The sequence below is a fragment of the Cornus florida genome, unplaced genomic scaffold, assembly GCF_030987335.1.
Source record: "Cornus florida cultivar Cherokee Brave unplaced genomic scaffold, ASM3098733v1 CherokeeBrave_3.0.0_Hap2_Chr08, whole genome shotgun sequence".
Taxonomy (NCBI): Eukaryota; Viridiplantae; Streptophyta; class Magnoliopsida; order Cornales; family Cornaceae; genus Cornus; species Cornus florida.
In genome coordinates this window covers 17,611,532-17,639,316 of record NW_026775578.1, presented here as the reverse complement: position 1 = coordinate 17,639,316, position 27,785 = coordinate 17,611,532, and the positions used below count along the sequence as shown (strand labels likewise).

Below are 27,785 nucleotides of genomic sequence, written 5' to 3'. Positions count from 1 at the left end.
ACCCCTAAACCATGTTTCACCATGGCATGGCTTCTTCAGAGTAGGAAACACCCCAAGCAACACAGCAAATCTCCTCGCTAAATTCACTCCTCTTATACTACCAGAACATAAAGTTCCAGGTTTTCTCGGATTACGAGAAGAATTGAACTTAAAAGTTCTGGAAACTGCAGAGCAATGCTTTGCTGTTGCATTGTAGCCACCAAGCAAGCAACGAATAGATTAAATTTCCATTTCAAAATTGGGTTCTAGGGAAATAATTCAAATCGTCAGGATTCCTCTACATTAAGGAACAGTTCGAATTAATCAACAACTCAAAATGTTTTAGGTTCTAAAAGCATTTCCGAACTAAAAGGCATGTGACCTAATGTTATCTTCTCTCCTTTCAAAGTGGAAGGTGGAGGGTGGTGGTTCAAGTCTCTCCCCAAGAGCATTGTCGGAGTTATTTGCCAAGGGGGAAGGGACCAAAAAAAAAAAAAAAAGGACTGAATGGTCAAAGAAGTGAAAACATATTCTCACCATAAGCTAGACTATGCTGCGATTTTATAGGAAATGCCCCGACACAGCTTCTATGAAAAATATTAGTCTCAAATAGAGATGCAACAAGCAAATCAAATCTACAATGACAGTAGTTCAGTAACATACAAGATGCCCATATGCACGCACTCAAGCCTATCAGAGATTTTGTCATGCACAAAATTATTTTCTCACAACTAGAATTTAAGGCAAAACACCAATGAAAGTATTTTCTGTGTCCAAAGTTAAACCAATGTTGCATATTAACATGTCTGCAACTATGCAATTATTAGAGGTAAAAAAGTAGGAACTTAGAAAATAACATCCAAGTTCAAAAGCATGTGTTTTTAGCAATTAAGCAGCCATAGGAATCCTCTTTGAGCAGAGATAATCTTCATTCTTTCTTTCCAATCCCAAGAGACATATTATAGATTCCCCGTCCCTGGATGGGTAACATGTTCAAGAACATTAAACAGAAATGATGCATCAGAATTAATTCTATATAGATATGGCCAGAAAATAAGCTTTAAAGAAGAATCAGAAGATTGAACTTACAATCAAAAACAAGGAAGCCCCTGCCAAAGCAACAGGAATGGCAACTGAGGTAAGCTTATCATATGGACCTTTCAGATACGTGTGCTTGTGGACGCTTTGGAAATATTTTTGCTTCTCAATAAGCTTCTCTCTCGCTCGAAAGGGTGCTTCTGTCGTCATCCTACATCGTTTAGCGAATATATGAATTTAGCATCCACGCATAAAAATAACTACACAACTCTCTCTCTCCAGAAAGTACGCACATACTTTTTTCATAGATATATACATATACATATATATGTATCCTATATACAGCTTCCTCGAGTACTTTGTTGACTAAGGTACAAAATTTCTACACTCCAAATGCCCACAAAGAGGTAGGTAGCTAACTTTCCTGGATAACGAATTAAGCAATGCTAAATTTCCTCAAATAAATATTGTTTCCATATGCCTCTTCTTGTTTGATCCAATACTAACAGCATCCAGCAGCTGAGTTTCAAGAAGATAATTCGTTTTCGAGAAATGAATCAATTTTATTTTTGTGGATAATCAATCATGTGATGTTAAGTTTCCTGAAATAAATAACATTACCATGGTAGCAGAATAATAGTGAAGAATATGACTGTAATCCTTGAAATCCTTTTGGAGGTACTAAACAAAATTATTATTATTATTTGTTTTTTTATAAGTGTACTAAACAAATTGAAATCACCATAATGAATGTTCGATCTAGTACTAAGACCAACAAGTAGGGTCACACAAGAACCACACTGCAGACCCAAAATAGAAAGGAAAATAGGAACTTATCCCATCTACTACACTACTACACATCAGCTGAACCAGTTTTCTAATAAATCTACATATCACCACTAAATTTTTGTTTGTAATTACTTGTTTGCTTAAGAACAAGAGCTGAACTGAAAGATACTCTCCAAACCTCATTTTCAATCAAAATTGAATAATATCAGAAAAGCACAAATGTAGAAAATTATTGGAAGTCACAACTTTACCAATTCATATGTAAGATGTTTTAAAACAATAAGGTAAATTCTATTTTATTAAGATGCTTTTCTTTTCACAATAATCATAGGTAAAGTTTTAAGGATTCAAAAAGCAATCTCTCTAAGCAACTAATAACCATGTAAGTTCATCAAAAGAAACCAATTCAAATAACGTTCTAATTGACTAACATATGGGTTCTTCCCAGTGAACCTTAATCCTTTCGTTTGAAAGTAATTTTTTTTTCCTAAATTCGTTTGAAAGTATTCATTTTAGCTACATGGGAAAGATCCCTTCTTGGTTTCTATCAACTAAATGAAGACAAACACATAAACCAAAAAAAAATTTGAATTTGTGTGTATGCTATAGTATTAATATACATATGTAAAGTATGGAGGAAGGAAAAAAGAAAAAAATCACAGACATTAGCTAATAGAGTAATATTCTACTCAGTCCATTTAAAAAAAAAAAAAAAAAAAAAAAACTATAATTTCATATCCACAGCCCATAACTTCACATACAAATATAAATATAGAATTGCACATTACGTGTACAAACATATATACACATGTAAAAAGATTGTAGGCTTATGTTATCTAACCAAGGCCAAATCTAGCTTGGATTGGGATCCAATTTCGTTCCAGATCAAACCCTAGAATCAAAGGGGGATAAAAACCCAATAATTTGAAAATGGGGTCAGCTCACGACAAGCAAAGATCATTAACTTGACACCTCTATCATCTACAGCTCCTTTTGGAAGTATATCATATAGGCATCAAAACCAATAATGATAATAACCATAATACATTCTCAAAAAACAAAAACAAAAAATCAAAATCAATAATATGGAACACAGCACAGGAAATGAATCAACAGTCAACAGAATACACTGAAGATCCAAAAAAAAACCTAATAATACTAGATCTAATCAGTTAATAGAGTAAATAAAGAATATCACAAACCAAATGAGGAGAGCAATATCAATTACGAACACGTATAGATATAATCAGATGATACACAACTACAAATAGATACATATAGAACGAATCAAGCTTAATCAGCTTATAGAGAAATATATATATATATATAAATATGTATATATCCACACATACATACACACCCATAGGTATAAGTAAGATAATAAATATAAACGCAAAAAATCAAAATTACAGGTGAAAACCCTACTCTTGAAATTGGGTACGAAGATGAGAAATGGACTTATGGGAATGTGAGAAAGTTGGAGTCAGGGAATGTGAGAAGCACGAACACAAAATGGTGAGCGGAAGATGCTTCGTGCACAGCTAAGGAATCGATGAATAAATGGATGTGAAGAAGATGTAGGGACTTGAGGTCCAATACAATTAGTTTCGGCTGGTAGAGCCTAGTGTTTGCCAGCGAATTGCCAAGTCACTATCTAGATGTTGAGAAATGTTAGTGTTTCAGGTCCACCATGAAATCACAACTGGAATAGTTGTTAAAGGCTCAAGGCGCACTAAGGCGCCAAAGGTCTTCTGGAGCCTAAGCGCAAGGCGTAGTATAAGGCGCGAGCTTGATCAAAGTAAGGTGCATGTATATAATAATGCATATATTATTATATATATTCACAATCAAGTTGTAATTGCAGTTAATGTAAGTAGTGAACCATAAATTTATGAATTTTGTCAAATATTTCATAAAGTTAAACAATACGGTATATGATATAGAACCTTTTAATTTAGTAATCAATAAGTAAATAAGAAAATGATTAAAAAATACAAGGTGCGCCTTTTTTGAGACTGGAGCCTACTAAAAAGTGTGAGCCTAAGGACTTTATGTGAGCCTAATTGAAGGGGCCTAGCCTGTAGTAGGTTGAGGCGCTCTAGCTAAGCCTGGGGCTTTTTTGGAGCCTAGGCGTGCCTTTAACAACTATTTACTGGCGTGGAGGTCAACCAACTTAGTATTCACATGTCTAACTTTAATCAAATGGGCTTTTCAAAATTTGATATATAATAGTATATATTTATTTCTCATTATTATTAGTCGTATTAACTTAGGTGTGTTGTTTGATAAAATTGAAAATTATAAAAATTTTAGAAACTAATTTTAAGAGTTGACTCAGTTTTAAAAAGATAGGATGGACGAGCCATTATCGCTTGTTTTGTTTGGTTTAGTGGAAGAGAAGGCTCTTGTTTTGTTTGGTTTAGTGGAAGAGAAGAGAGGAAATCGACACCTTCACAACTTGGTTAGAAGGGTGAGAAAGAGATTTTATATATTTTTACCATTATATTCTCATTATCTAAATTAATACAAAAGTAAGCATTAAATTCAAAGGCATGCAAAAATTGAAGGATAATACCGTCATTTTTGGATGGATGAAAAATGTCATGGTCCACCGAAGGGCCTCTGGCCCAATGGTATCATTTCTTCTCTCCAAAGGGAAAGGTTGAGAGCTCAAGTTCCATTAGGGACATATTGTACAAAAAAGGGAAAATGCTATGCATCATCTACAATTATTATATTTTTAAATACCCCATAATAGGTGACCGGGTACTGTATTATCGGTACCCCGGGTTACCCAATACCTGTTCCTCATCTACCACCCTTCTCTTCGCCCTGTATACCAAACAATGGATCCTACTCCATTCTTCCCTCTGATCCATCCTTTCTCACTTTCCTCCTCCCTTGATACCAAACAAAGCAATAAAATTTTTAGTGGCATCTGAATTAATTGAGTTATCAAACATATTTAATCAAATTAAAATTTAATTTATTCATGATTATTAACTGATTGAATTATCAAATAAAACCTTAATATAACTTTTTGTTTGTCTCAAATAAAAGACTCCAATAATCAAGATTAATGCGCCAAGAAAAAGTTGCCAGGTGGGTCTGCAACTTTATTCTAAGGGACATCAATAGCCTTGATGACTGCTATGTTTCCAATATATTTCCACAAATTTGGATTTGCATCTAACCACCAATGCCCGATAGGTCAGTTGGGAGCATTAAACTGAAGATCTGAAGGTCGCGTGTTCGATCCACGGTCACCGCAATGTGCAATTTTCATTGAAGTTTTAATGCATTGTCTTTTCTCAGACACAACATGGCATGGGTACTATAGATTTCTGTATTAAGATCTTTTTCTTTTCACAATAATCACAAGTAAAGTTTTAAGGATTCAAAACGCAATCATTTCATATGGTTTCTTCCCAGTGAACCATAATCCTTTCCTTTGAATGTAGCTACATGGGAAAGATCCCTTCTTGGTTTCTATGAACTAAATGAAGACAAACACAGAAACAAAGAAAATGAATTTGTGCGCTATATATAGTATTAATATACCTATGTAAGTACAAAGGAAGGAAAAGAAAAAAATCAGACATTAGTTAATAGGGAAATATTCGACTTAGTACAATTTTTTTAAAAAAAAATAAAAAAAAACCCCTTTAATTTTATATCCATAACCAATTTCACATACAAATATATATATATATATATAGAATTGCACATTACTTGCATAAACATATATATACACATGTAAACGATTGTAGCCTTATGCTATCTAACCCAAGCCAAAACCAGGGCCGGCCTTGAGATTCCAAATATTTTGAGAGACTTTAGGCAAACTTTCAAATGTGAGGCCCTTAGTTTCACACGCAAAAAAAAATTATAAGAGTGCAAAATTTTAACATGGCATTTTCAAAATTCTATAGCTAATATAATTGTGCGCCTGTGCATTGTGCATAAGACAACTAACTAATAACTATAAATTTATCACCACCAACAAATAATTGTGCGCCTGCACAGTGTGCATAAGACAACTAACTAATAAGTATAAATCTATCGCCACCAATAAATAATTGTGCATTTGTGCAGTGTGCTTAAGACAACTAACTAATAACTATAATTTTTTATCACCACCAATAAATAATTGTGCACATGTGCAGTTTGCATAAGATAACTAACTAATAACTATAAATCTATTATCACCAATAAATAATTGTCCGAATGTGCAGTGTGCATAAGAAAGCTAACTAATAACAATAAATTTATCAATTAAAGAGTGCAAAATTTTCACAGGCACAAAATAAAAAATGAAGAGGACAATTTACTAGAGACAGAAAACTGCAGATTCTTTTACATTCATTGTTTATATAGCTACTAAAATTTGATGATTACAGATGACAAATATATGTGGAGATGTGGCGACTATATATATATATAGAAGGCTGAACTTGTAGTACTGAAGAAGTAGTGGGACTTTTAGGTTATATGTGGCATCCACTATCATATATAGTTTTGTGTTTCACTCTTTATATTAACTACACTACATTTTGTGTGTGTGTTTTTTTGGGAGACAATCACCCTTTTCTTGATTTCAGGATGAGGAATCAACTTTAGTAGCAGTGATTGATTGATCATTGCTACAGAAGATCTGTGCAAATTAATAGAAAAATCATTAACTTTTGTTTTGTTAAAGCTTGCTCTTGATTTCCATGTGTTTGTTGTACATTCTGATGGCAAGTGCTTTGACAGTATTATTAACTGAAATTCTAGCTGAGCCAACTTCACATAACATCAATAATGGTAGTATGTATCTTCATATAAAAATAAAATATAAAAAAACACTTAATTTGGCACTTTTAAGTATGAGAATAATTTAGAGATCGAAAAAGTTAATTATTACCTCAACGGCTCAACCCACCAGAAGGGATCCTTGATTTTCGTAGGATTGAATGTGAAAATGCAAAAAATAATGAGGAAAAGGGGTATGGTTGCTGCTGTTGTGAGATTGGAGTGGAATTAGGGAGAGGGAAAAAAAAAAAAAAAAAAAAAAAGTACCTGCCATAGATTATGGACTCGATCGCCATGAAAGACACATGTAGAAAGGCACACATTTATTAAAATACTAAGAGAACCTTAATATATTCATTCAGCTTTTGATAGCCATCACACACAATGACACACACACACAAAACCCTAGCTACTTTTCACTATTGGAACAAAGGTAAAGGCCCGAATCAAACGAACCAAAGTTAGAACAAATCAAATGATGAGATGAACGAAAGAAAGAAACATATATAAAAGATCGATTCACGCAAAAGGAGAGAGAAGAGAGAGACAGGATGAACATACCTTGTCACCTGAGGCGATGGTTGAGGCTGCGCCCTGAGGAGTGTCGAAGCAGATTGTGTCGGCTGAAACTTGCCCTAACTTTTTATATATATATATATTTTCCATCCCCTGTGGGCCTCAAAAAATTTGAGGCCCTCCACAATCTAAGGCCCAAGGCGACCGACTTGGTCGCCTTGGCCCAGAGCCAGCCCTGGCCGAAACTAGCTTGGTTTGGGATCCAATTTCGTTCCAGATCAAACCTAGACCCAAAGGTGGAATCCATAAGCCAGTAATATTAACATGGGTCAGCTCCAGGCATGCGAAGATCGTTAAATCCGCACCTCTATCATCTACAGTTCCATTTGGTGGCATATCATATAGGCATAACAATAATACATTCTCAAAAAAAAAAAAGGAAAAAAAAAAAATCAATAATATGGAACAGAACACAGGAAATGAATCAATCAACAGTCAACCGAATACACCGGAAGATCTTAAAAAACCTAATAACACTAGATCTAAACAATTAATACGGTGAATAAAGAATTTCACGAAATAAATGAGGAGAGCAATATCAATTAGGTACAGGAATAGATACAATCAGATGGTATACAACTACAAACAGATACATATAGAACAAATCAAACTTAATAGGCTTATAGACAAATATATATACACACACCCATATATAGGTAAGATAATACATATAAACGCGAAAAATTAAAATGGCTCAGGAAACCCTAATCTTGAAATTGGTATGAAGATGAGAAATCGGACTTACGTGAAGGAGATAAAGTTGAGTCTGTGAAAGTAAAAAGAACAGCAAAGGACGGTGAGTCGAAGATGCTTCGCGAGCGGCTATGAAATTGACGATGGAATGAATGTGAAGAAGATGTAGGGAATTTAGGTCCAATACAATTAGTTTCATCCGGTAAGGCCTAGTGACTGCCACCGATTTGCCATGTCATAGTCAAAGATTTATTTTTTTTGGCGGAATTCACCTGACCCCATCGGACCCATCCCATACTGCAAATTCGAGATACCGTTGATGGTCTCGTATCTCGGCAACAATTTTAGTTGAAGATTATAATGACGATAGACGGATTGGATTCGCTAGATTGAATTTCATCGTAAAAAAATGTTACCACGTGTATTTTAATCAAAAGGGCGTTTTGGACTTCATATATAAAATGTTATATTTATTTCTTTCTATTTTTTTTTATTTCATTATTACTATTCCGTAATAACTTAGGTGTGTTGTTCCATAGAATTGGAAATTATAAAGAAAAATTCAAAGCTCAATTTAATAGTTGACCGTAAGTTTCTCATTTTGTTTCCTTCTAACAACACGAGAAGAGAGCAAATAGAAGCTAACAAATCCACGGCTTAGTTAAAGAAGGATGAGAAAGAGATTTTACATCGTTTTTACCATTGTATATTTCTTCTCCGGAAGTGGATGAATATCAGTGTATAAATGACTAAATTATATTTCGATAATGTCAAATTAAATGAAAATTCCAAATTAGGCTTCTTAAAAAATGTACACGGAGATTGTTGCTATGACCATTTGCTGTAATATTCTGAATTTTTTTATAAAAAAAATATAAAAATAAAAATGTAATTGGAAAATGGGTTTAAATGTATAGATTTATGGTCGGTGGGAAAATCTGAAACTTATGTGAGTTGAAATTAATGCATAACTACAATTGGAAATAAAAAAATTGGAATATGTTGCATTAGTACAAACGGAGTACAGTATAATGTGGAAAATAAAAAAGCAGAGGCAACGGAACGTGTGTGAGGGAGGGAGGGACAGAGAGTAGGAAAATCTACCATTCAAAGGCAAGTTAATTTTGCACTATATTTCTATATATTATTGTAATCTATTAATTAGATGCTAAATTTAGAATTGCCTTAGATTATATTAAATTCACGATGGATTTAGTTGACGGGAACAAGCATGTATGAGACAATGTTCTTAGTATATGAGTTTTAGTACCTTCATAAAGAGATTTAGATTTGTGTTTTATATATATACCTTTCTGCTAACACTTGATTTACCATTTGAGATGATATTCAGTAAGATTAGCATTTATATTCTTCTCATTTGCTTATGGGTTTCAACTTGCAATGGAAATCGGTTGTGCATAAAATTGATGTGGATAAGGATATATTATTCTCAAATAAAATTGTTACTCCGTATATGTTTTGTGTGGAATTTGAAGGACATTATCTGATTAGTTGGACAGGTGGTCTTAGACTCTACGAGGACTTTGCTATAGGCATGGACTGGGACAAGTTTCTTTGGGAGTGCACTACCTGGTCATTGGGTTGAGCAAGCCTTTATTACGTGGACATAGTCTGGAACCATACGAGTGAGTAAACGTATAAGCTCAGTCGCATGTGTATTTTCGATACTTCGGGACTATGCGATGCAAACCACCTTGTTAGATTATGGGAGTGTTTAATTCAACACTCATGACTTTGAGAACAAACCACCTTTTTTTAGGGGGAACTCAGGGCTCATGTAAAATATAAGTGGAAATTTTAAAGTTAAGCTAATTAAGATGATGAGCTAAGAATTTATAATCAAATTAGTCTCTTCGTGCTTTGAGTACGGAAGTAATTTTGGTGGTTTTCATGAATGGTGTTTTGCCGTGGAAATCGGGTCGTGACAAAATGATATTAGAGCTAAACCTAGCTGGAAGTGTGGTGATAGTGACGATGTAGACAGTGTGCGTGGGCGGGTGCCGGGCACCGGCGAGCTACCACAACCAGGCTAGGTTGCGCTATCTCTGTGAGTAACGCAGTGTGGAAGCTGTTAGTTGATTTAGTTGTGATTAAATCTCTAAATGACCTAGATGAGAATAGTATGTTAACTTGCCCAATTTTTTTGATTGATTAATTTACCTAAGCAATATGATCAATTAAACATTCACAATCACAAAGATAAATACTGAAAAGTAAAGCAAGTAAAGTTAGAGAGATGACACCAGGATTTTAGCGAGCTGTCCCGAGCGTAATGATAACTTGCATGTAACCGCTTGCTTCCTAGGCTGCCAAGTGTCCCATGACTTTCTACTTGAATGTAACCGCTCGCTTCCTAGCCTGACATGTGTTTCGTGACTTTTCACTTGTATGTAACTGCTCGCTTCCTATGCTTCTTAGGCTGCCATGTGTCCCATGACTTTCCACTTGCATGTAACCACTTGCTTCCTAGGCTACCACGTGTCCCATTACTTTCCACTTAAATGTAACCGCTTGTTTCCTAGGCTGCCACGTGTCCCATGACTTTCCACTTGTATGTAACCGCTCGTTTCCTTGGCTGCCATGTGTCCCATAACTCTCCACTTGCATGTAACCGCTCGTTTCTTTGGCTGCCATGTGTCCCCATGGCTTTTCACTTAAATGTTGTAGTACCTTTCCATTGGAAACAACTAGGGCAATCTTCTACTAGAAAGTGGAAAAATATGGTGTAAAAAAAAAAAAAATTGATAATTGAAGGACATTTTTCTCACTTTATCCCACATACATATTATATAATCAATGTTCTCACAAGCATCCCTTTGTTGGGGCTTGAACCCTCCCCAATCTCTCTTTTTAAGGTACTAGTAATAATATTGTTTTTATTGCTAGTTTACATGTGATTTTAACAACAAAAATCCCACAACTGTAGTTATGTGAGTGAATATTTACCTGGGGTTTGGGGCAGCACTAGAGAGAGAAACCCCAAACCCCTCAGATCCTCCAACTCTTCTTTTCATTTTGATCCAGTTTTCTATTCTTTGTTCATCAGAGTTTTCTTTCCTCCTTTGCATAAGAGCTTTCTCTTTTCTTAAGAGATTATCTGTTTGTTAGAGTGTTTTCTTTGGATTTCCTCTTGTTCTTTTATTCCTGATGGATTCCTTTCTGGTGCTCTTGGGTTTTCCTTTCACTCTTTGTCCAACCGGCAACTGTGCGCAGCGAGATGTGAATCTGGGGGTTCTCCATTTTGGAAGACTTGAGGACCCATCAATGCAAAATTTTCTTTTAGATCCATATCGCTATAAGTTTTTGTATTTTTATGTTAGTGTTATCTTATTATGGTGTCTTTTGCCTTTCAGATCTCGTGGTTTGCCTTTATTCTCTTTCTGGGTGAAGGCTTCACCGTTTCGGGCTTGGTCGGCGAAATCAATTTCTCCAACTTCTTGGTTGCCGACGCATCTGGGTTATCCTAGTGGGATGCTCTGTTCTTTGATTTGTTGGCCTGTGGTAAAGAAATTTGGGGTACACCATTTCTGTTGGGTATTCAAAAATGGATGTTGTTATTGGTGTTTTCTAGTCACGGGGTTTAGTTTAAGCAATCCGTGGCCTGGTCAGTGGTTCGGCTCCATTCGCCAGCGGCGTGCTCATGGGGTTTGCTGGTTTGTGATTGTCGGTGGCTTGACGACTGGGTCGACTTGTGCTTCTTCGGCTAGGGATGCCATGACGTCATGGCTGATGTCATGCACATTTTCTCTAGAAGTTGTCTTTTGCTTTTTTGTGGGCCATAGTCATGAGTGTTTTTGGATTATGTGTGAGGCGGTATAATTTGATAAGTAATCTTTTAAGTGCTTTGGTGGGTCCAAAATTTGACCATTCTGGACATTACAGGGCTCTGTTTCTTTTTCTCAGTTATTATCAAGGATGATATCTTGACATTTGGGGGTGTTGGTTTTGATGTTTTGTGTTCATGGCACTGAATGCATTTCTCTGTTATGATATGATTTCATGTTCTTGCCTATGGATGCTGTATGACTTTTTTCTTGCCAGGTTAAAAAAAAAATGTGAATATTTACCTAACACAAAAAAAGTGTTTTTCAGAATGAAATTGCCATAATCATATAGATTTTGTTTGGAATTGTGATTTCAACAAGAATAAAAGCACGTACAGTAACAACGTTTTGTTGAAGGAAAGTGTTAATGTCAAATAGTACATTGAGTAGAAAAGAGATTATATAGAAGTTTGGAAATGTTGGAGTTGTTTTGCACAATTAACCGGATTTGATACCAGTTATTGTGGCGGAAACACAAAATAAATAACGTTGTTCAAGGAATAATCACAAGGAATCACAAAGAAAAAGGAAATCAACACAAGATATAGATGGTTCACCCAAATCTTAGGGCTACGTATATGGAGCACATCGAATAACGTATAATGATCCTCTCTTTTTTTTTCTCTCTATTTTTACCACATCTTAAAATCTGATTGGAGTTAATATATATAGCCCCAAATAATTTGTCCTACAAGAAATTGTCCTTTGTAGAATCCAAAATCAATAAGGAAGTTAAAATAGATCAGGAAACTGAATTTTTCTTAAAATTCAGCAGTCTTGAAATTTCCATATAATTAAATCTTCCTAAAAATCTTTTATCTAACCAAACTCCACAAAACCACAACAAGAAGACCTAACGATACTTGGAACCAAGGTAATGTTTGGCGTGGCTTCTTGGAGCTCTAAAATAGGCTTTCAAGTCCAAAAAGGCATTCCAAAAAAAAAAGTGTTTGGTAGATGATTTGTAAAGGACTTATGCCGGGAATGGAAGTCATTAAAGCCCGTTAGACTAAAAAAAAAAAAAAAGAGCTTTTAAAAACACGTTCTCGCCAAGTTAGCCGTATATAAGTAATAAATTATACTTTACAAAATTATCCTTACATATTATATCAAATTTTTTATATTAACCCTCAAAGTCTATCAATAAATTGCAACCGATTTTTCTCTCAATCTTTTTGTTTTGCTGAAAGTTACGGAAATACGAAGAATACCGATGAAATAGAGAAAAAGAAGAACTCCAAGCCAACAAACATCAAGTCGACAAACATTTTTTTAGTGCTTGTGATTTTTAATACTACCATTGATCGTATAATTTTTCTGCGTTGAAAGTCTTCTTCTCCCATTCAAATTCCATTATTATAAGAAGTTTCTTATTTGGACAAGTACTCTAAAGAGTCTTCTACTATCATTCAGATTCCATTACTATAATACTTTTATTGAATGAGTTCTATAAGGAGTCTTGAGTTTTTTTATTTTTTATTGCTTGAAAGATTAGGAGGTTTAATATGTAATCACTATAGCAATGTTACACGTAATTCAAACTTCTTAATTCTGGACAAAGAAAATAGCCATGGCCATAGCATCTGCATTTAACCCTTAGATCCGAAAACTTTTAATTTCAAGGTTCATTTTCTCTACAATCTATTGTTTATAAATAGATGTGTGCGTGCGTGTGTGTGTGTATATATATAAGTACGGAATGCATGAAAGTTATGTTGTCACGGTTTTCCAAAAGAGACATTCTTTTTAGGACAGAGGGAGTATTTGATTAGGGAAGTATTTCAGTAATATCTTTGGAGAGAAATTTTTTAGATTAATTATAAAGGATAAAAATGTCAACTTAAAAACTATGTCAATTGTCGAAGAAATTTCAAAATTACATTCAACAAACAACTTTTTTTCTTTTAAATTCCTTTCATTGAAATACATTTTGCAAAGGCCTTCAAATGGAAGGAATTGTAGAATTTGGAAGCTCCCCCAAACAGAGACCCAAGTTAATTTCGTGCATATACAATATAGAGAAAGTCTACCAAAGATAGGAATCAAAACAGAATAGGAAGGTAAGTTACCAAAATAGATCTGAAGACCTTGAACCCATTCTGGTTGAACCGGTTCAAGTTGACTAGTGAGTTTTTGAAGAAAACAATCTTTTACACTTGAGCCGGTTCAAGTTGGTCAGTGAGTTTTCAAAGAAAACAATTTTTGACACTTGAACCGGGTCAGGGTGGTTGAACATGTTCAAGTTGGTCAAATTTGAAAACCACTAAAAAGTCTCAAAGGTTGAACCTGTTCCAAAATACTTGAATCAGTTCAAGTTGGGCAGAATGTAAAGTTTTCCTAAAAACATAAGTTTAAACCTCTAAAGTGTACTCACATACCCTCTTACCCTCTATAGCATTGTTTTCATCATCCCGAAGTATATGAAGCATGAACATTTGAATTTCTTCAAATCCGCTTCCGATCTTGAATCTTGAAATTTTGAACCGAAATTTTATAACTCGATCGGACTTGTTTTAACAACAAAATTCGCCAATTACAAAATATATATCTCACATGAGAAATTTGGAAAAGTAAGGCAATGACCTTAATGTTATATCTTTCCAATTATTATGAAATAAGTTTGATCTTTAAATTTGGGGACGAAATTTTTGTGTAGGAGGAAAGAATGTAATTTACTGATTTTTTTTAAAAAAAAAAAATAAGTGTAGTTGGAAAATGGGTTTAAATGTATAGATTTATGGTTGGTGGGAAAATCTGTAACTTGATGAGCTAAGGATTTACAATTGAATTAGTTTCTTCGTACTTTGAGTACGGAAGTAATTTTGCTGGTTACCATGAATGGTGTTCATTTGTTGGTTATTATGAATGGTGTTCATCTCACGTTGCCATGGAAATTGAGTCTTGACATTTGCATTAAAAAGTGGCTTCCTTCACAGCATTGCATTCAGAAGCAAAAAGTTGGATGCATACTTTACCAAAATTCTCTACTTGCTTCTACTTTCTAAAAACCAAAAAAAAAAACATAATTCACTTTGGATTTAGCTTTATTAAATTGGTTTGTCCATCATTAATCTTTGCAATCTGTAGAAAAATTGTCTCCCTTGAAATGATAGAAGCAAATATAAATTTGCATTTAAATATGCTAAACAGAGTACAGATCATAAAGTCCATGGTCATTGAACAACAAAAGCAAAAGGTTGATAATCATCAATTGCCAGAAAGGATCTTCTTGAATGCATAAGATTATTAGAAAGAATGCAAGAACAGAAACATCTGTGATCTTGGATAATCTCTATCGTCTGATCCACATATATATTTCTTTATTTCAGTTTAGAAATTGCAAAACAAGATGAGACGTAATCAGAGCAAGCAAGTCTTAAAAGTAGTCCATAGATGATCATAGCATGTTAAAGCAGTAGATTAAAAGATAAAGATAAAAGGCAAAGGTTCTTGCTTAGAAGCCCAAGCAAAAAGGGTAATCATATTTGACAAAGGCACCTCTCTCCTACTTTGTCTTGGTCCCTAAGGCTCTCATTCATGTCATGTGTAGGTGAGTCCTTACCCCCCACACACTCTTCAATAAAACTTCCACACCAAACACCACCCCTCTTCAAGAAAAAAGAAGATTTACCAATATTCCTTGGGACTATTCAACATACACACACACACACACACACACACACACACACACATATATATATATATATTGAAATTATATCCCTAATTTGGATAAAATTATGAACCCCCAACAACTTTTGTTTTATACACTTATACAATGTATAATTTAGCATATATCAGGTATTGAAGTGTCATAGTCATGAGGGCATAGATTATCTATGTAGAGTAACAGTAGTAGTTAGTTGAATCTGTCAATATATATACCTACTTAAGAAAACAGCTCTCTTACCAGAAGAAGCCCATCTAGAACCATCATCAAATTTTCAAATAATATATGAAAAAGAGAAATAATTCAAGAATTCAACAGCAGTGTCTTCTTTAATTAGAACTCAATAAGGAAGTTGTGAATGTGTTTATCAAGTGGGTGCTCAGGAATGTATGCTGTCACTAAACAAAGATGGAATCCTCTCTAAGGTATTAAAATGAGTGGGCAATTTGGTCATTTCACTTGTTCTGTTGTAAAGAAAGCTAGTTGGTTTCAACCCTCTAAAGTTAGCCTTGTTTATAAGCTAGCATTTGTAACAGGGGAAAGAGAACCATCATTGCAAGCACAAAGGCAAAGAAGAGAGAAGATAAAAGATAATTACAAGCAATAGAGAGAGGAGTTTTGGAGGCAGCAGCAATGGCAACCCCGCCACAAGTACTGCGAGTGAAGAACTCGGGAATAGTCAATTACAATGGGAGCCCAATAGAAGACAGGGATGAGGAGATTTCGATGTCAGCTCTGTCTACATTCCGCGCAAAGGAAGAAGAGATCGAGAGGAAGAAGATGGAGGTTAAAGAGAAGGTTCAGGCTCATATTGGTCGCGTGGAAGAAGAGACTAAACGCTTAGCTGAGATCCGAGAAGTAAGTTGAAATATATTTTCATACAATCATACTAATGTTTACATTAAGATGCTTACATAAACAAACTTTGGATCAAAATCATCTTACAGATATATGAGTCACATATGCTTTTTGTCTTTTTATCTGCAATATTTGTGCATAATAAAAATACTAATATGTGTGTATATATATATATATGTATACTTATATTGTGGTCTCAATCATTAATGATACAACTTAATGTCTATTAGGAGCTTGAAGCTCTTACGGATCCAATGAGGAAGGAAGTTGCAATTGTACGTAAGAAGGTGGATGTGGTTAACCGAGAGTTGAAGCCATTGGGACAGATCTGCCAGAAGAAGGTTAAGCAATACAATTCACCTTTCACTAACATTCCTTTTTTGTTGTTATATTTACATCCATCATATGACCTATTAAAGTAACAGTGTAGTACTTGTCAACAAGTAATTCTTTTTTGTGAAAACTTTTGACAGGAAAAAGAATACAAAGAAGCACTAGAAGCTTTCAATGAGAAGAACAAGGAAAAAGCTCAACTAATCACCAAACTAATGGAGGTGAATTTACTTTGCTTTGTCTGCAAGTGAAAGCACTTTACTAAAATTACTACATGTATTTGTAATAATTTTTTTCTTACCCTCTCCTTTATTTGTCAGTTGGTGAGTGAAAGTGAAAAAGTGAGGATGAAGAAGCTGGAGGAATTGAGCAAGAACATAGATTCCCTACACTAAGTGAGCTGTATTTAGTATCTCTATTGTTGCATTTTGTATAATTGATTGTTTTATGTGTCTGTATTTCATTGGTTATTCATGGAGGGTTTATAGAGCCATCCAAATAGATTTGCTATTACACATATCAACTTTGGACCTTCTGATTGTATTTTAATTCTAAATTTGACCATGTAACATAGCCTGCTGATTCATATTTTGAATACTACAGCTAAAGAATTTCCAGTTGTATATATCATGAACTATGCTGTCAATCCAAAAACTGAAATTGTACCCAAACACAACAAATAACATGATGCTAGTTGAATGGAAGTGTAAAATCATCGCGGTATCGTAATTGAAAATTTCTTCCTTTTCATCATTTGTTCTGCCCCAAAATGATTTTTCATGGAGTTTTTATTGTTTATTATGATTTGTAGTTACTTAAAAAAAGGATTAATATCTAAGTGGAAAAACATGGGACATTTCTGAGGGATTATCAGATAAGAAAAATACCCCCAAAAAAAATACTTTCAAAGTGATTTAAAATTAGCCCTTTACAGAGGGAACACTTCCATTCCAGATCATATTCAATTGGCAAAAGAATTTCATGCTATGAAGCTTTTCTATGTGGAAAAATATCAGATTGAATACAGAAGAAAAAAGGAGGTCAAATAAATAATTCACATAAAATGTATCCAAACCCTCGTAAATGGCATTGTCTCATAACATTTAAAAATTGAATTTGGTTGAACTTCAATTAAAGATTCGGAGTTCAAATACTCTTTAGGTCAGGAAATTTTTCAGTAATTGTTCAATGCATGTGGGACGAGAGATGTATGTGTCTGGTGGTGGATTATGAGGTACCCATTCTAAGAGGCCTAACACTACCATTGTGACTCAAAAAAAAAGAAAATAATAATAATAGATTGTTGAAATCTTTTTAAGAAATAATTACAGTGAAATATGTTAGCTAAATAGTTCAATGAACATCATGTACTTTCCTCTTCGTCAATTTTTTTTTTCCCTTCGATACAAATAAGGTTCTTCATTAGTCACTATTATCACGAGTTATGATTTAGTGGTATTTACTCTCCTTTCAAAGAATATTGTGAAAGTTCTTTATCACGACAAAAATAAATAAATAAATTTATCACTACCCATTTCTTTCCCTGAACAATTCAGGAAGGGGAACATAAACTCTACAAGGCAGTTCCAAACACATGTAAATCCATAACTTCAGTTCAAGTTTGAAACCTATTTCTTGGGCTTTAGTGGTCTTGTTTGGCCCTTGGGCTTTTAGCTGGTGGGCTATCCTTCTTTTAAAAAAAAATTTGGTTTGTTTACCCATATATTACAATAAATAAATATATAGAAATCGTCAATTTGTTGGACTTGGATCCATGTATTATTTTATATGTGGTGTTGAACAAAATTTTACTTGGAAAACAAAAGTATTCTTAAGTGGTAACTTAACACGTTTGGTCCAATAAAATTTTTCTCATTTTTTACTGAACAGTATACATATAAAATTCAATTCAGAAGCAATCAACAAATGGCCAGGTCTACTTTTTGGTGAGTTTAGATTCATAGCATATGAGGTAAACATTATAAATATAATAATAACATGACCTATTTGTTACTAATATTCAGATTTTAAGTACGATTATAATCTACATATCGTGAACACAGAAATAGAATAAAAATTTTGAAAAATATTTTTGGGATGATAAAAAATTGAGTAGCAAAAGAAAACAAAAATTAGTTAGTTATCACTACAGCTATAAGCGGTTGGCTTATATAATTTATTGTGCTCGAAAGATTAGGTAGAGAAGAAGAAGACAAGGGATGGGTTGTTGAAGATTCAAGCAACAAAATTTTGTCAGGTTAGTTGATTAATTAAAGAAATGATGCATCATTTTCATGACATTTTCTTATTAATTATCTGATAAACATGTGGTTCTCTTCTTTCTCCAACAACAATGGAAAGAAATGTCAAAGTTCGGTAAATTTACTTTATTCAGTAAATTTGGTTGGATTTAAGGCCTTTGCTTTTAAAGATGTGATTAATTGTGGTGGAAAGAAAAATTTAGTTTGGTTTTGACTAAGGTTTGGATGTAAAAATATTTTTTTTTAAATATTTTTTTTATTTTCTGGTATTTGGTTGTTTTAAAATATTTAAGAATAAAAAAAATATTAAAATTTAATAAAAATAATTTATTCATCAATTTTTTGTGAGTTATTTTATATACCCTATTCGATAGAGTCAACTTCAACCTTTGCAAAACAATGAAAAAATAAAAATTAAAAAATATTTTACCTGAAAAAAGAAACATAACCTAAGTGAAGATACCTTTTTCTCTTTAAGGAGAAGACTATGAAAATGTAAACAGAATGGCCTTTTATATATATATATATATATGAGTAAAGTATAATAATAATAATAATAAATCCCGTGTTGTTAATTTTCTGCAAATAATTCATAGCAAAAAATTCTCTAAATTATAAAAAATCTGCAAACAAGAGTTACAACTTACAAGGCCATGGCGTTGTACTACAAAATTACAAATATACCCATTGGTAAAACCAGGTCGTTTTTTTGGCAAAATTCATTTGTTTAGGCTTCCAATAAAATTTTGCCTTCTGCTGATAATCTTTAAGATTGAAAAGGATAAGACCCACCAACAAGTGTTACCTACCCGATTTGAAAATGACATTTTCACCTCATCTCTTATTGGACCACCATTGCCTCCTGGTTCTCTTTCTCCAGTTACTTTATTCATTATGTGACGAAAAAACACATGAAATTTGTGAAGTTAATGTTTTGATTAAGAGTTTCGATAGTTTGAAAGGGAAATATATTGGACGATATTTATGTGAATGGAGAAAGAATGTCACTTTTCGTAATAATATGTCACCTCCCACCAATATAAAATAAGAGCTAAATATATTCAAAAGTCTTTTTTTTTTGGGTCAATTTTCCTGTAAAAATCTAAACTTAGTAAAGAAAAAGAGTAAAAAAGAAGGATGAAAAGAAAACCTAATTGATTTTTATATTCTATTTCTCCCTCAACTCCATCTCTTTCTTTGATTCTTTTCCTCCGTTTAGAATTTATACATTTTTGCTTCTATTGAATTTAAATATATCATTCTATCTTCGATTTAATTGAGTAAAGAAATTCCAATAGCCCTTTCAATTGTAAACTCTCCTCGGAATTCTCTCATGCATGTTCAGAACTGTGGGAAAGGAAACACGCATTATATATGTACACATAACATATAGTATGTATTATGTATATCACCATGCAGAGATCAATGGGAGTGTGGAAATAGCGATCAATGGAGAGGGAACAGGAGTTGAAGTTGGATTAATAGGGCAAATATATATATTTTTAATTCTTGATAAATTTAATTTTTGCGTGCTGATCCAATAAATGATAATAAGTTTTTTTTTTATTAATTTTATTTTAAAGCAATTCACTAAAATACCCTGTCTCCACTGAGATTTGAACTCTAATATTTCTTTAAAAAATAGAGGCTTGGTACCATTGCGCTACTAGCCCTTTGATAAAATGCTTGAGCATGTAAAGGTAATTGGCTTGAGTTTGGCCTTTAGACCAGTCACTTTGAAATATACCAAAAAAAAAAAAAGAAAAAAAAAGGGGGGTTTTTAACAAAAATAATAATAATAATAATTGAGGGGGTTGTTTGGCCTGTAAAAGTGGTCAGTTCCGATGGAACCAGATGGGTGTGCCAGGAACTACTGTAGTTCTAAAAAGAGATCCAAACAATATTTCAGATAGAAGATTGCGAGACCAGATGATTGTGATGAGGTATGGAATGAACAACGTTACTTTTGAAAGTAATTGAATGGACTGTAAAATTATCTAATGTAAAGTAAAGTGTGGGACTTAGGCTAAACATATTGAAAATGCATTGCAATGAAATAAAGATTATATTGAAATGCTATTATAATTTAAGTTGTGTGTGTTGAACAGGCCTTCTAAGTAACAATAGTATGCCCTATTTATAAAATTTAGTAATGGTGGCTTGCATGTAACCGCTTACTTCCTAGGTTGCTATATGTCCTATGACTTTTCATTTGAATGTAACCGCTCGCTTCCTAGACTGTTATGGATCTCATGACTTTTCACTTATATGTAACCGCTCGCTTCCTAGGTTACCATGTGTTCCCTAACTTTTCACTTATATATAACCGCTCGCTTTTTAGGCTGCCATGTGTCCTATGACTTTCCATTTGCATGTAACCACTCGTTTCTTAGGTTAGTATGTGTCCCGTAACTTTCCACTTGCATATAACCGTTCGCTTTCTAGGTTGCTACGTATCCCATGACTTTCCACTTAAATGTAACCACTCGCTTCCTAGGTTGCCAAGTGTTCCCATGACTCTCCACTTGCATATAATCACTCGCTTCGTTGGCTGCCATGTGTCCCATGACTTTCCACTTTCATGTAACCGCTCGTTTCTTTGACTGTCATGTGTCCCATGACTTTCTACTTGAATGTCGTAATACCTTTTTATCGGAATCGATTAGGGTAATCTTCCACTAGAAAGTGGAAAAATATGGTGTAAACAAGGGTAACTAAAATAATAATGATAATTGAAGGATATTTTTCTTATTTTATCACACATATATATTATATAATCACTGTTCTCGCAAGCATTCCTGGGGCTTGAACCCTCCTCAATTTCTCTTTTTAAGGTACTAATAATAATGTTTTTTTTTTTTTTTTTTGGTTAGTTTACATGTGATTTTAACAACAAAAATCCCACAAATGTAGTTATGTAAGTAAATATTTACCTAACACAAAAAAAGTGTTTTTCAGAATGAAATTGCCATAATCATATAGATTGTGTTTGGAACTGTGATTTCAACAAGGACAAAAACACGTACAGACTGTACAGTAACAACGTTTTGTTGAAGGAAAGTGTCGAAGTCAAATAGTACACTTCCATGTTCCTCACGAGAAAGATGAGTTGTAGAATTTAGTGGGGCTGCGTCAGACTTCTCATACTTTTCAAATTCACATCACTCACCATCGGAGCTCCTCTTTATCATCTTAATATTTTAATTAAAAAGCATGCATCATATATAGTTTGGAGAGATATATATATATATATTGTAACACATTTTATAGAAGGCAATATGGATAAAGGTGTTGGTTTCTGCATTGGGAAATTGGATTATATTAGTGTTGATTTTTGAGCTTGAAAGCTACTAAAGAGCTTTCTATTACTGGAGTTAACCGTCGGTGCTAAAAAGTCGTACAAGTGTTGAATTTCCAATGGTTTTTAGTCACTATTGATTAACATGTGTTGATTGCTTCATTTGACACTTTTGGATTTCTTCTATAAAAAATAATAATAATAGTCTATATTCGTAATAACAAAATTTTAAAGAAGAAAAAAATGTTTAACATATCATAATTAACTTATATAAATTATAAAATTAAATTATTTTACTTCAGATAATATATTCAAATATGTTGTAAAATAATAAATTTTTGAAAATTAAGAATATTTTATAATTTTGTTTATATTTGAAGCTGACATCTGATGCAAATACACACACGCGTAAAAAGTAAAATAAAATATTTTGAAGAACTTGGCCCATGTGTATTCTGCTTGCGATTTTATTTAATATTATTTATAAAATAATATAAGTCTTCAAACTTCAATTACTTTTTATTAAAAAGACCAAAAAGTATATTATCTTCTATTCTATTTCTATGGACTAGCAAGGTCTAAAGTCTAAAGCAGTAGCCCCTGAATTCAGTAGAAAGTGGAAGGGTCGTGTTTTTTGCTACCCATGTCATTTTCTCACCTGCTTTGACAAATTCATCATCTGGAAATTCTTTTACATGAAAATATTAATAATAATAAAAATGCTTCTTGTCCGCTTATATGAACACGATGATAAGTTGAAATCACATTTAACACGCACAATAAGGATATAAAAATAAATAAAGGTAAAAAGTGATAATTATTTAATCAATTTAACTAAAATAGTAACCTATAGCTATAATAGGCACTAACTCCATTGACATCCTATATTACCTATGAAAAAAATATGCAGTGTGTAAATAATTTTAATTTTCAAATCCCAATTGTTGACCTCCCAAACTTAGGCTAGGGATGCACAGGAAAAATATTAAACCAATAAATTGGATGAGATTGAACCGAACACAAGGTCTAGTCTGGATCTATAATGAAACCGTCCGGTTCCGATTTTATAAATTAAAAAATTATTAGTTACGACTTGATTCTAATTTAGAGTTCAAAAGAACTAAACCAAATCGAATCGAACCGTTCGTAATATATATAAAATTTAAATTTTTGTAATATATATATAATGATGTCTAAAACCGTAAAATTAATCATTCACTATAGTTTTAGTTCGTTCTAATATATTTAAAATGAATAAAAATCAATTTAATTTTATGATAAGTCAAATCCGTGTGCAACTAACTCAGACAACTACTATAATATTCAACTAATGTGAAATGAGGAACTTGAAAATGGAAAAAACCTAGTCCAAATATTACGGCTTTGACTCTCTCACAAGAGTCCAAATCGAATCGAACAGTTCGTAATAAATATATAAAATTTGAATTTTCATAATATGTATATATATATAATGATATCTAAAATCAAATCGAATCAAATCATTCATGACAATTTTATCCATTCTAGTATATTTAAAATGATTAAAAATTAATTTAATTTTAAGATAAATCAAATCAAACATTGTGCAGCTAACTCAGACAACTACCTATAATATTCAACTAATGTGAAATGAGGAACTTGAAAATGGAGAAAACCTAGCCCAAAGATTACGGCTTAGACGTTCTCACACGAGTTGGCGCGCGCGTGTGTGTGTATATATATATATATATTGTTCATATAAGCCTGCTCAGTGTGCCTTAGATGTGCGGATAGAAATGTTGTGAAATGAAATTTCTATGTGCGCATAGAAATGCTCAGTCAAGACCTAAAAATTGCAATGAAAGTTCACAGGACTCCGTCAATTCCGCGGAGACAAGGCTGGACCACAAAATAAAGCTGCTGGAAAGTGGAATATATTTGGACCACTTCCCAGGAAACATGGACTTCACTTCACACGTAGGACACAATTGAACACTGTTATAAGTAGGGCAATTTCGGGACGCAATTAGGATGGGGACATTGACATCCACGTGGCAAAAATGCTTTAAGGATGTATTTATTTATCTGTATTTTGGACATTTTCAAAATATTACAAAACAAATAATATAAAAATGTGAGTTAATAGGAAAATAATATAAACTTTTAGTATTCCTAAATCTAAATTAGTGATTACATTCATGCTAAATTTTACTAAATAAGCAAACAAAATAAAATTTCCTATATGCAATATTATATAGTTAATTTATTAATATATCCAAGCCCTTGCTGTATATTTTTTATATTAATTATACGACGAAATAATGAAGCAATAATGTGTCAAACCATGTTCTCTTCATATTATATCTATATTTATAGTTAGTCATTCTGAAAATTGCAAATTTGCAGGTGACTTCTTCATCATTATTATTATTATTATTATTTTAAAAAATTCTGCAACAATCGGCAAAATCATATTTTCTTCTTTTTCTAGTGTCACACTTTCTTTAAGGGCGTTTCACACAAGACAAATTTTTTATTTTTGGCTAAATCAACACAATTTCTTCTTCTTACTTCTTTATTGGCCCTGTTTTGAGACACACATTTATTTACACACACACACAACACACATTTTTATATTTGTATGAAGGACCGAAGGATTGAATTATCTCATACTGAGATAAAAACGAAGCAACAATGTGTAAAACCATATTTTCTTCATTCTCCAGTGTCACTTTTCTTTAAGAGCGTTCCACACAACACAAATGTTTTAATTTTTTTTTGTAGGTAATTCAACACAATTTCTTCTTCTTACCTCGGCCATGTTTTGAACTATTCATTATCACACCACATACACACACAAAACACATATTTTTATTTCTTTCACATTTATGATGTAGACTCCACTTCCGGAACCTTAATTATCCTCATCATGCCATAATAATGTCTTGTGTTTTATCCATGTTTCATAGAAAACGTGATTATTACAACTCAATTTTTGGCACAAAACCTATTTATAAAAAAAATAATACCTACCAATTCACCGGTGAGTAAGAAATTCACACTTAAATAAAATAATATTACAAAATACAAAAAAAGATCTGAATGATGAATAGAAAGCATAACTATTAAATGTAGTGATACATCGATATTTATTTTCCGCCTAAAGAAAAAGAAGATAAGAAATAAGCAATAACAATTTATCCTACAATTAACAAATTATCAATTAAACCATGTGAACCAGATTTTATGTAACTGGATGTACGTACTTTAGATAAAAACGATTGATAAGTATATACAAGGATTATACATTAAACCATAACAAATAAAAGTCAAAACTTTCAGTATTAGGGTTTCAGCGGAGTAGTTTGAGAAAGGAAAAAAGAGGGAGAGAGTTAAATTAGGATTTGATTTTTCCATAAACATTCAATTTTTTTTTTTTTAATTTTTATTATATTGTTAATTTATTAATATATCCAAGTCCGTGTTGTGTATTTTTTATATTAATTGTACGATGAACGAAAAGATGAAATGATTAAATTATATCATATTGAGATAACAACGAAGCAACAATTGTAGGCTAAAGAATCCAAATCCGCTTCGTAGAGCGACCTCTTCCGACTTGGATCGACATGTTGCAAAATACACGTGTACGACAAACCAAAACAATCATCCTGTCTTTTTGCCACATATGTTAAACACGTGATTGTATACCAATATGAAATAAATGAGCTCTGTTAATGCCATATAATTACAAAAATTAGAAGTGTATTATAGGGGTAGTATTTCCTCCTTTTCAAAATTTTTATTCATTTTTTTAATTTATTTGGAGAAATCTCAAAATACATGTCACATTTTAAGAATAAATATACTATTTTTTGTAAATTCCTAAACTATCATTTTGACTAAATAAGTGGACTAATTACAAAATACAAGTATTATTTTACCTTTTAACAAGATAAATTTATAAATTTACTCTTATTAATACAATAAAAAAAATTGTACCGAATTGTATTATAAGAGTAGTATTTCCTTTATTTCAAAATTTTTATTGTATCTTTTTATTTTGAGATGTCCCAAAATATATGTCACATCCCAAAAATAAATATACTATTTTTTTTAATAATATTCTTAAACTATCATTATCATTGTGACTAAATAAGTGAACTCATTACAAAATAAGAGTACCATTTTGCCTTTTAACAAGATAAATTTATAAATTTATTCTTATCACTATAATACAAAAAAAAGTAATAAAAACTCACTATAAATATAATAAAAAGTTAGATTTCACAAACAGTCCCAATAATTTTGGGACAAAGAGAATATTTACTTTGACAAATTACTCATGCACATATTTTATTCACAATGAAATTTGATTCTCAATTTTTTTTACCTTGAAAGATAAAAAAGATGGTACTAAATTCCAAAAAAGCAATTGATCATGCGAGTATGTATAACATTTTTGTACACATGCACGTGTAGTTTTGTAAAAATCTTGATTTTTGGTCGTTCTGTCCAATGGTCCATTGCTTCCACTGTCAAACTTATTTGGATCTGCTTGCTTCTTTTGGGATATCTGCGACATGATACATCCCTCTGGACATTATGGAGCCTTCTTTATAATGTGGTCCAAGAGGAGTCTCCTACCACGGAAGAGTTCAAAGTGATAAATTATTTACTTTAACTGTTGCAACGATAACTTGTGGAACATTTTTTATAATGTGGTCTAAGAGAAGTCTCCTTACACAAAAGAGCCCAGAGAGGGAGAAATTATTATTGCAACGAAGAGCAACAAATACTCTATCAAAACACATAATTAACTTTTTAATTTTAAGGTAAAATACAGCTACACCTCCTGAAATTTGCCAAAAGAACACTCAAAGAAAACTTATTCATTTTTTGGACAAAGACATTCCCTAAGATTACGTTTGGTGTACAGAAATGTAATGGAATACAACTTGGAATAGAATGAGAATAAGAATGGAATGGAATGAGTATTACCATTCTAATATTTGGTGTGACACAGTGAATCGTTTTGAGATGAAATAATTATTACCATTCTATTGTTTGGTTGACTATCATTAAATTTAGAATGGAATGATTTTTTTCAAAAATGCCCTTTTCATTGGCTTATATTACTTTTTAATTCTGACGATGAATTATTGAAATATTATAAGATGCCCAGTACTGCTATTGAAAAAAATAAAGAAAAATCTTAAAATAAAATAAAATATTATTTTTAATGAGATATTAATCTTAATAAATGACTGCAAAAGGAAAAATATCTAAATATCTAGATATTAATCTTAATAAATCAACCACTAGAGCACTGAAGTCATAGGCCAATAGGTATTTTGCTAGATTTTCCATTCAAATTTTTTTTGTAGATTTCTTGAAAATTTTAGTTTTGATAAAATTCGAAAGTAAGGTTCTCCAATCATATAACGATGAACTTGACAAGGGTCAAAAAGTCAAATAAGTCTACTTTGGCTCAAGATGATTATTAAATTTTATTTTATGTGATTATTAATTTTTATTTTATATAATCATTGCTTCATACGTAAATATTAGAAGAGAGAAAAATGGAGAAATCACACAAACGTTTCAACACAAGATACAAAAAAATAAATAAAAATAAAAATATAAAAGAAAAATAAAAAAGTGATATATTAGGA

At 32.4% G+C, this 27,785-nt stretch overlaps 2 protein-coding genes across 5 annotated transcripts; one reads left to right on the top strand and one right to left on the bottom strand.

Moving 5' to 3' along the window:
- Positions 1–716: 716 nt before the first annotated feature.
- On the bottom strand, positions 717–8,076 carry LOC132270124 (uncharacterized). 2 transcript variants are annotated; one of them, XM_059771331.1, is made up of 3 exons: positions 7,922–8,076; positions 1,069–1,228; positions 717–955 (listed from the first exon to the last, which is right to left on the bottom strand). In XM_059771331.1, the coding sequence occupies exons 2-3, from the start codon at positions 1,225–1,227 to the stop codon at positions 908–910; spliced, it is 207 nt and encodes a 68-aa protein (XP_059627314.1). In that variant the 5' UTR covers position 1,228; positions 7,922–8,076; the 3' UTR covers positions 717–907. The 2 variants fall into 2 exon arrangements, with proteins under 2 accessions (XP_059627314.1, XP_059627313.1); XM_059771330.1 differs by lacking the exon at positions 7,922–8,076 and adding an exon at positions 7,162–7,322.
- A 7,584-nt stretch (positions 8,077–15,660) lies between these two features.
- LOC132270112 (uncharacterized) lies at positions 15,661–17,202 on the top strand. 3 transcript variants are annotated; one of them, XM_059771317.1, is made up of 5 exons: positions 15,661–15,806; positions 15,918–16,239; positions 16,470–16,580; positions 16,713–16,793; positions 16,893–17,202. In XM_059771317.1, the coding sequence occupies exons 2-5, from the start codon at positions 16,015–16,017 to the stop codon at positions 16,965–16,967; spliced, it is 492 nt and encodes a 163-aa protein (XP_059627300.1). In that variant the 5' UTR covers positions 15,661–15,806; positions 15,918–16,014; the 3' UTR covers positions 16,968–17,202. The 3 variants fall into 3 exon arrangements, with proteins under 3 accessions (XP_059627300.1, XP_059627302.1, XP_059627301.1); XM_059771319.1 differs by having other exon boundaries at positions 15,906–16,239; XM_059771318.1 differs by having other exon boundaries at positions 15,902–16,239.
- Positions 17,203–27,785: the final 10,583 nt, after the last annotated feature.

Bases quoted from the DNA above. Each gene is read 5' to 3' on its own strand.
- LOC132270124 (XM_059771331.1), bottom strand. From the start codon at position 1,227: ATGACGACAGAAGCACCCTTTCGAGCGAGAGAGAAGCTTATTGAGAAG. The intron at 956-1,068 runs GTAAGTTCAATC...TTACCCATCCAG, and splicing joins GGGCTTCCTTGTTTTTGATT to GGACGGGGAATCTATAATAT.
- LOC132270112 (XM_059771317.1), top strand. From the start codon at position 16,015: ATGGCAACCCCGCCACAAGTACTGCGAGTGAAGAACTCGGGAATAGTC. The intron at 16,240-16,469 runs GTAAGTTGAAAT...AATGTCTATTAG, and splicing joins GCTTAGCTGAGATCCGAGAA to GAGCTTGAAGCTCTTACGGA. The intron at 16,581-16,712 runs GTTAAGCAATAC...AACTTTTGACAG, and splicing joins GACAGATCTGCCAGAAGAAG to GAAAAAGAATACAAAGAAGC.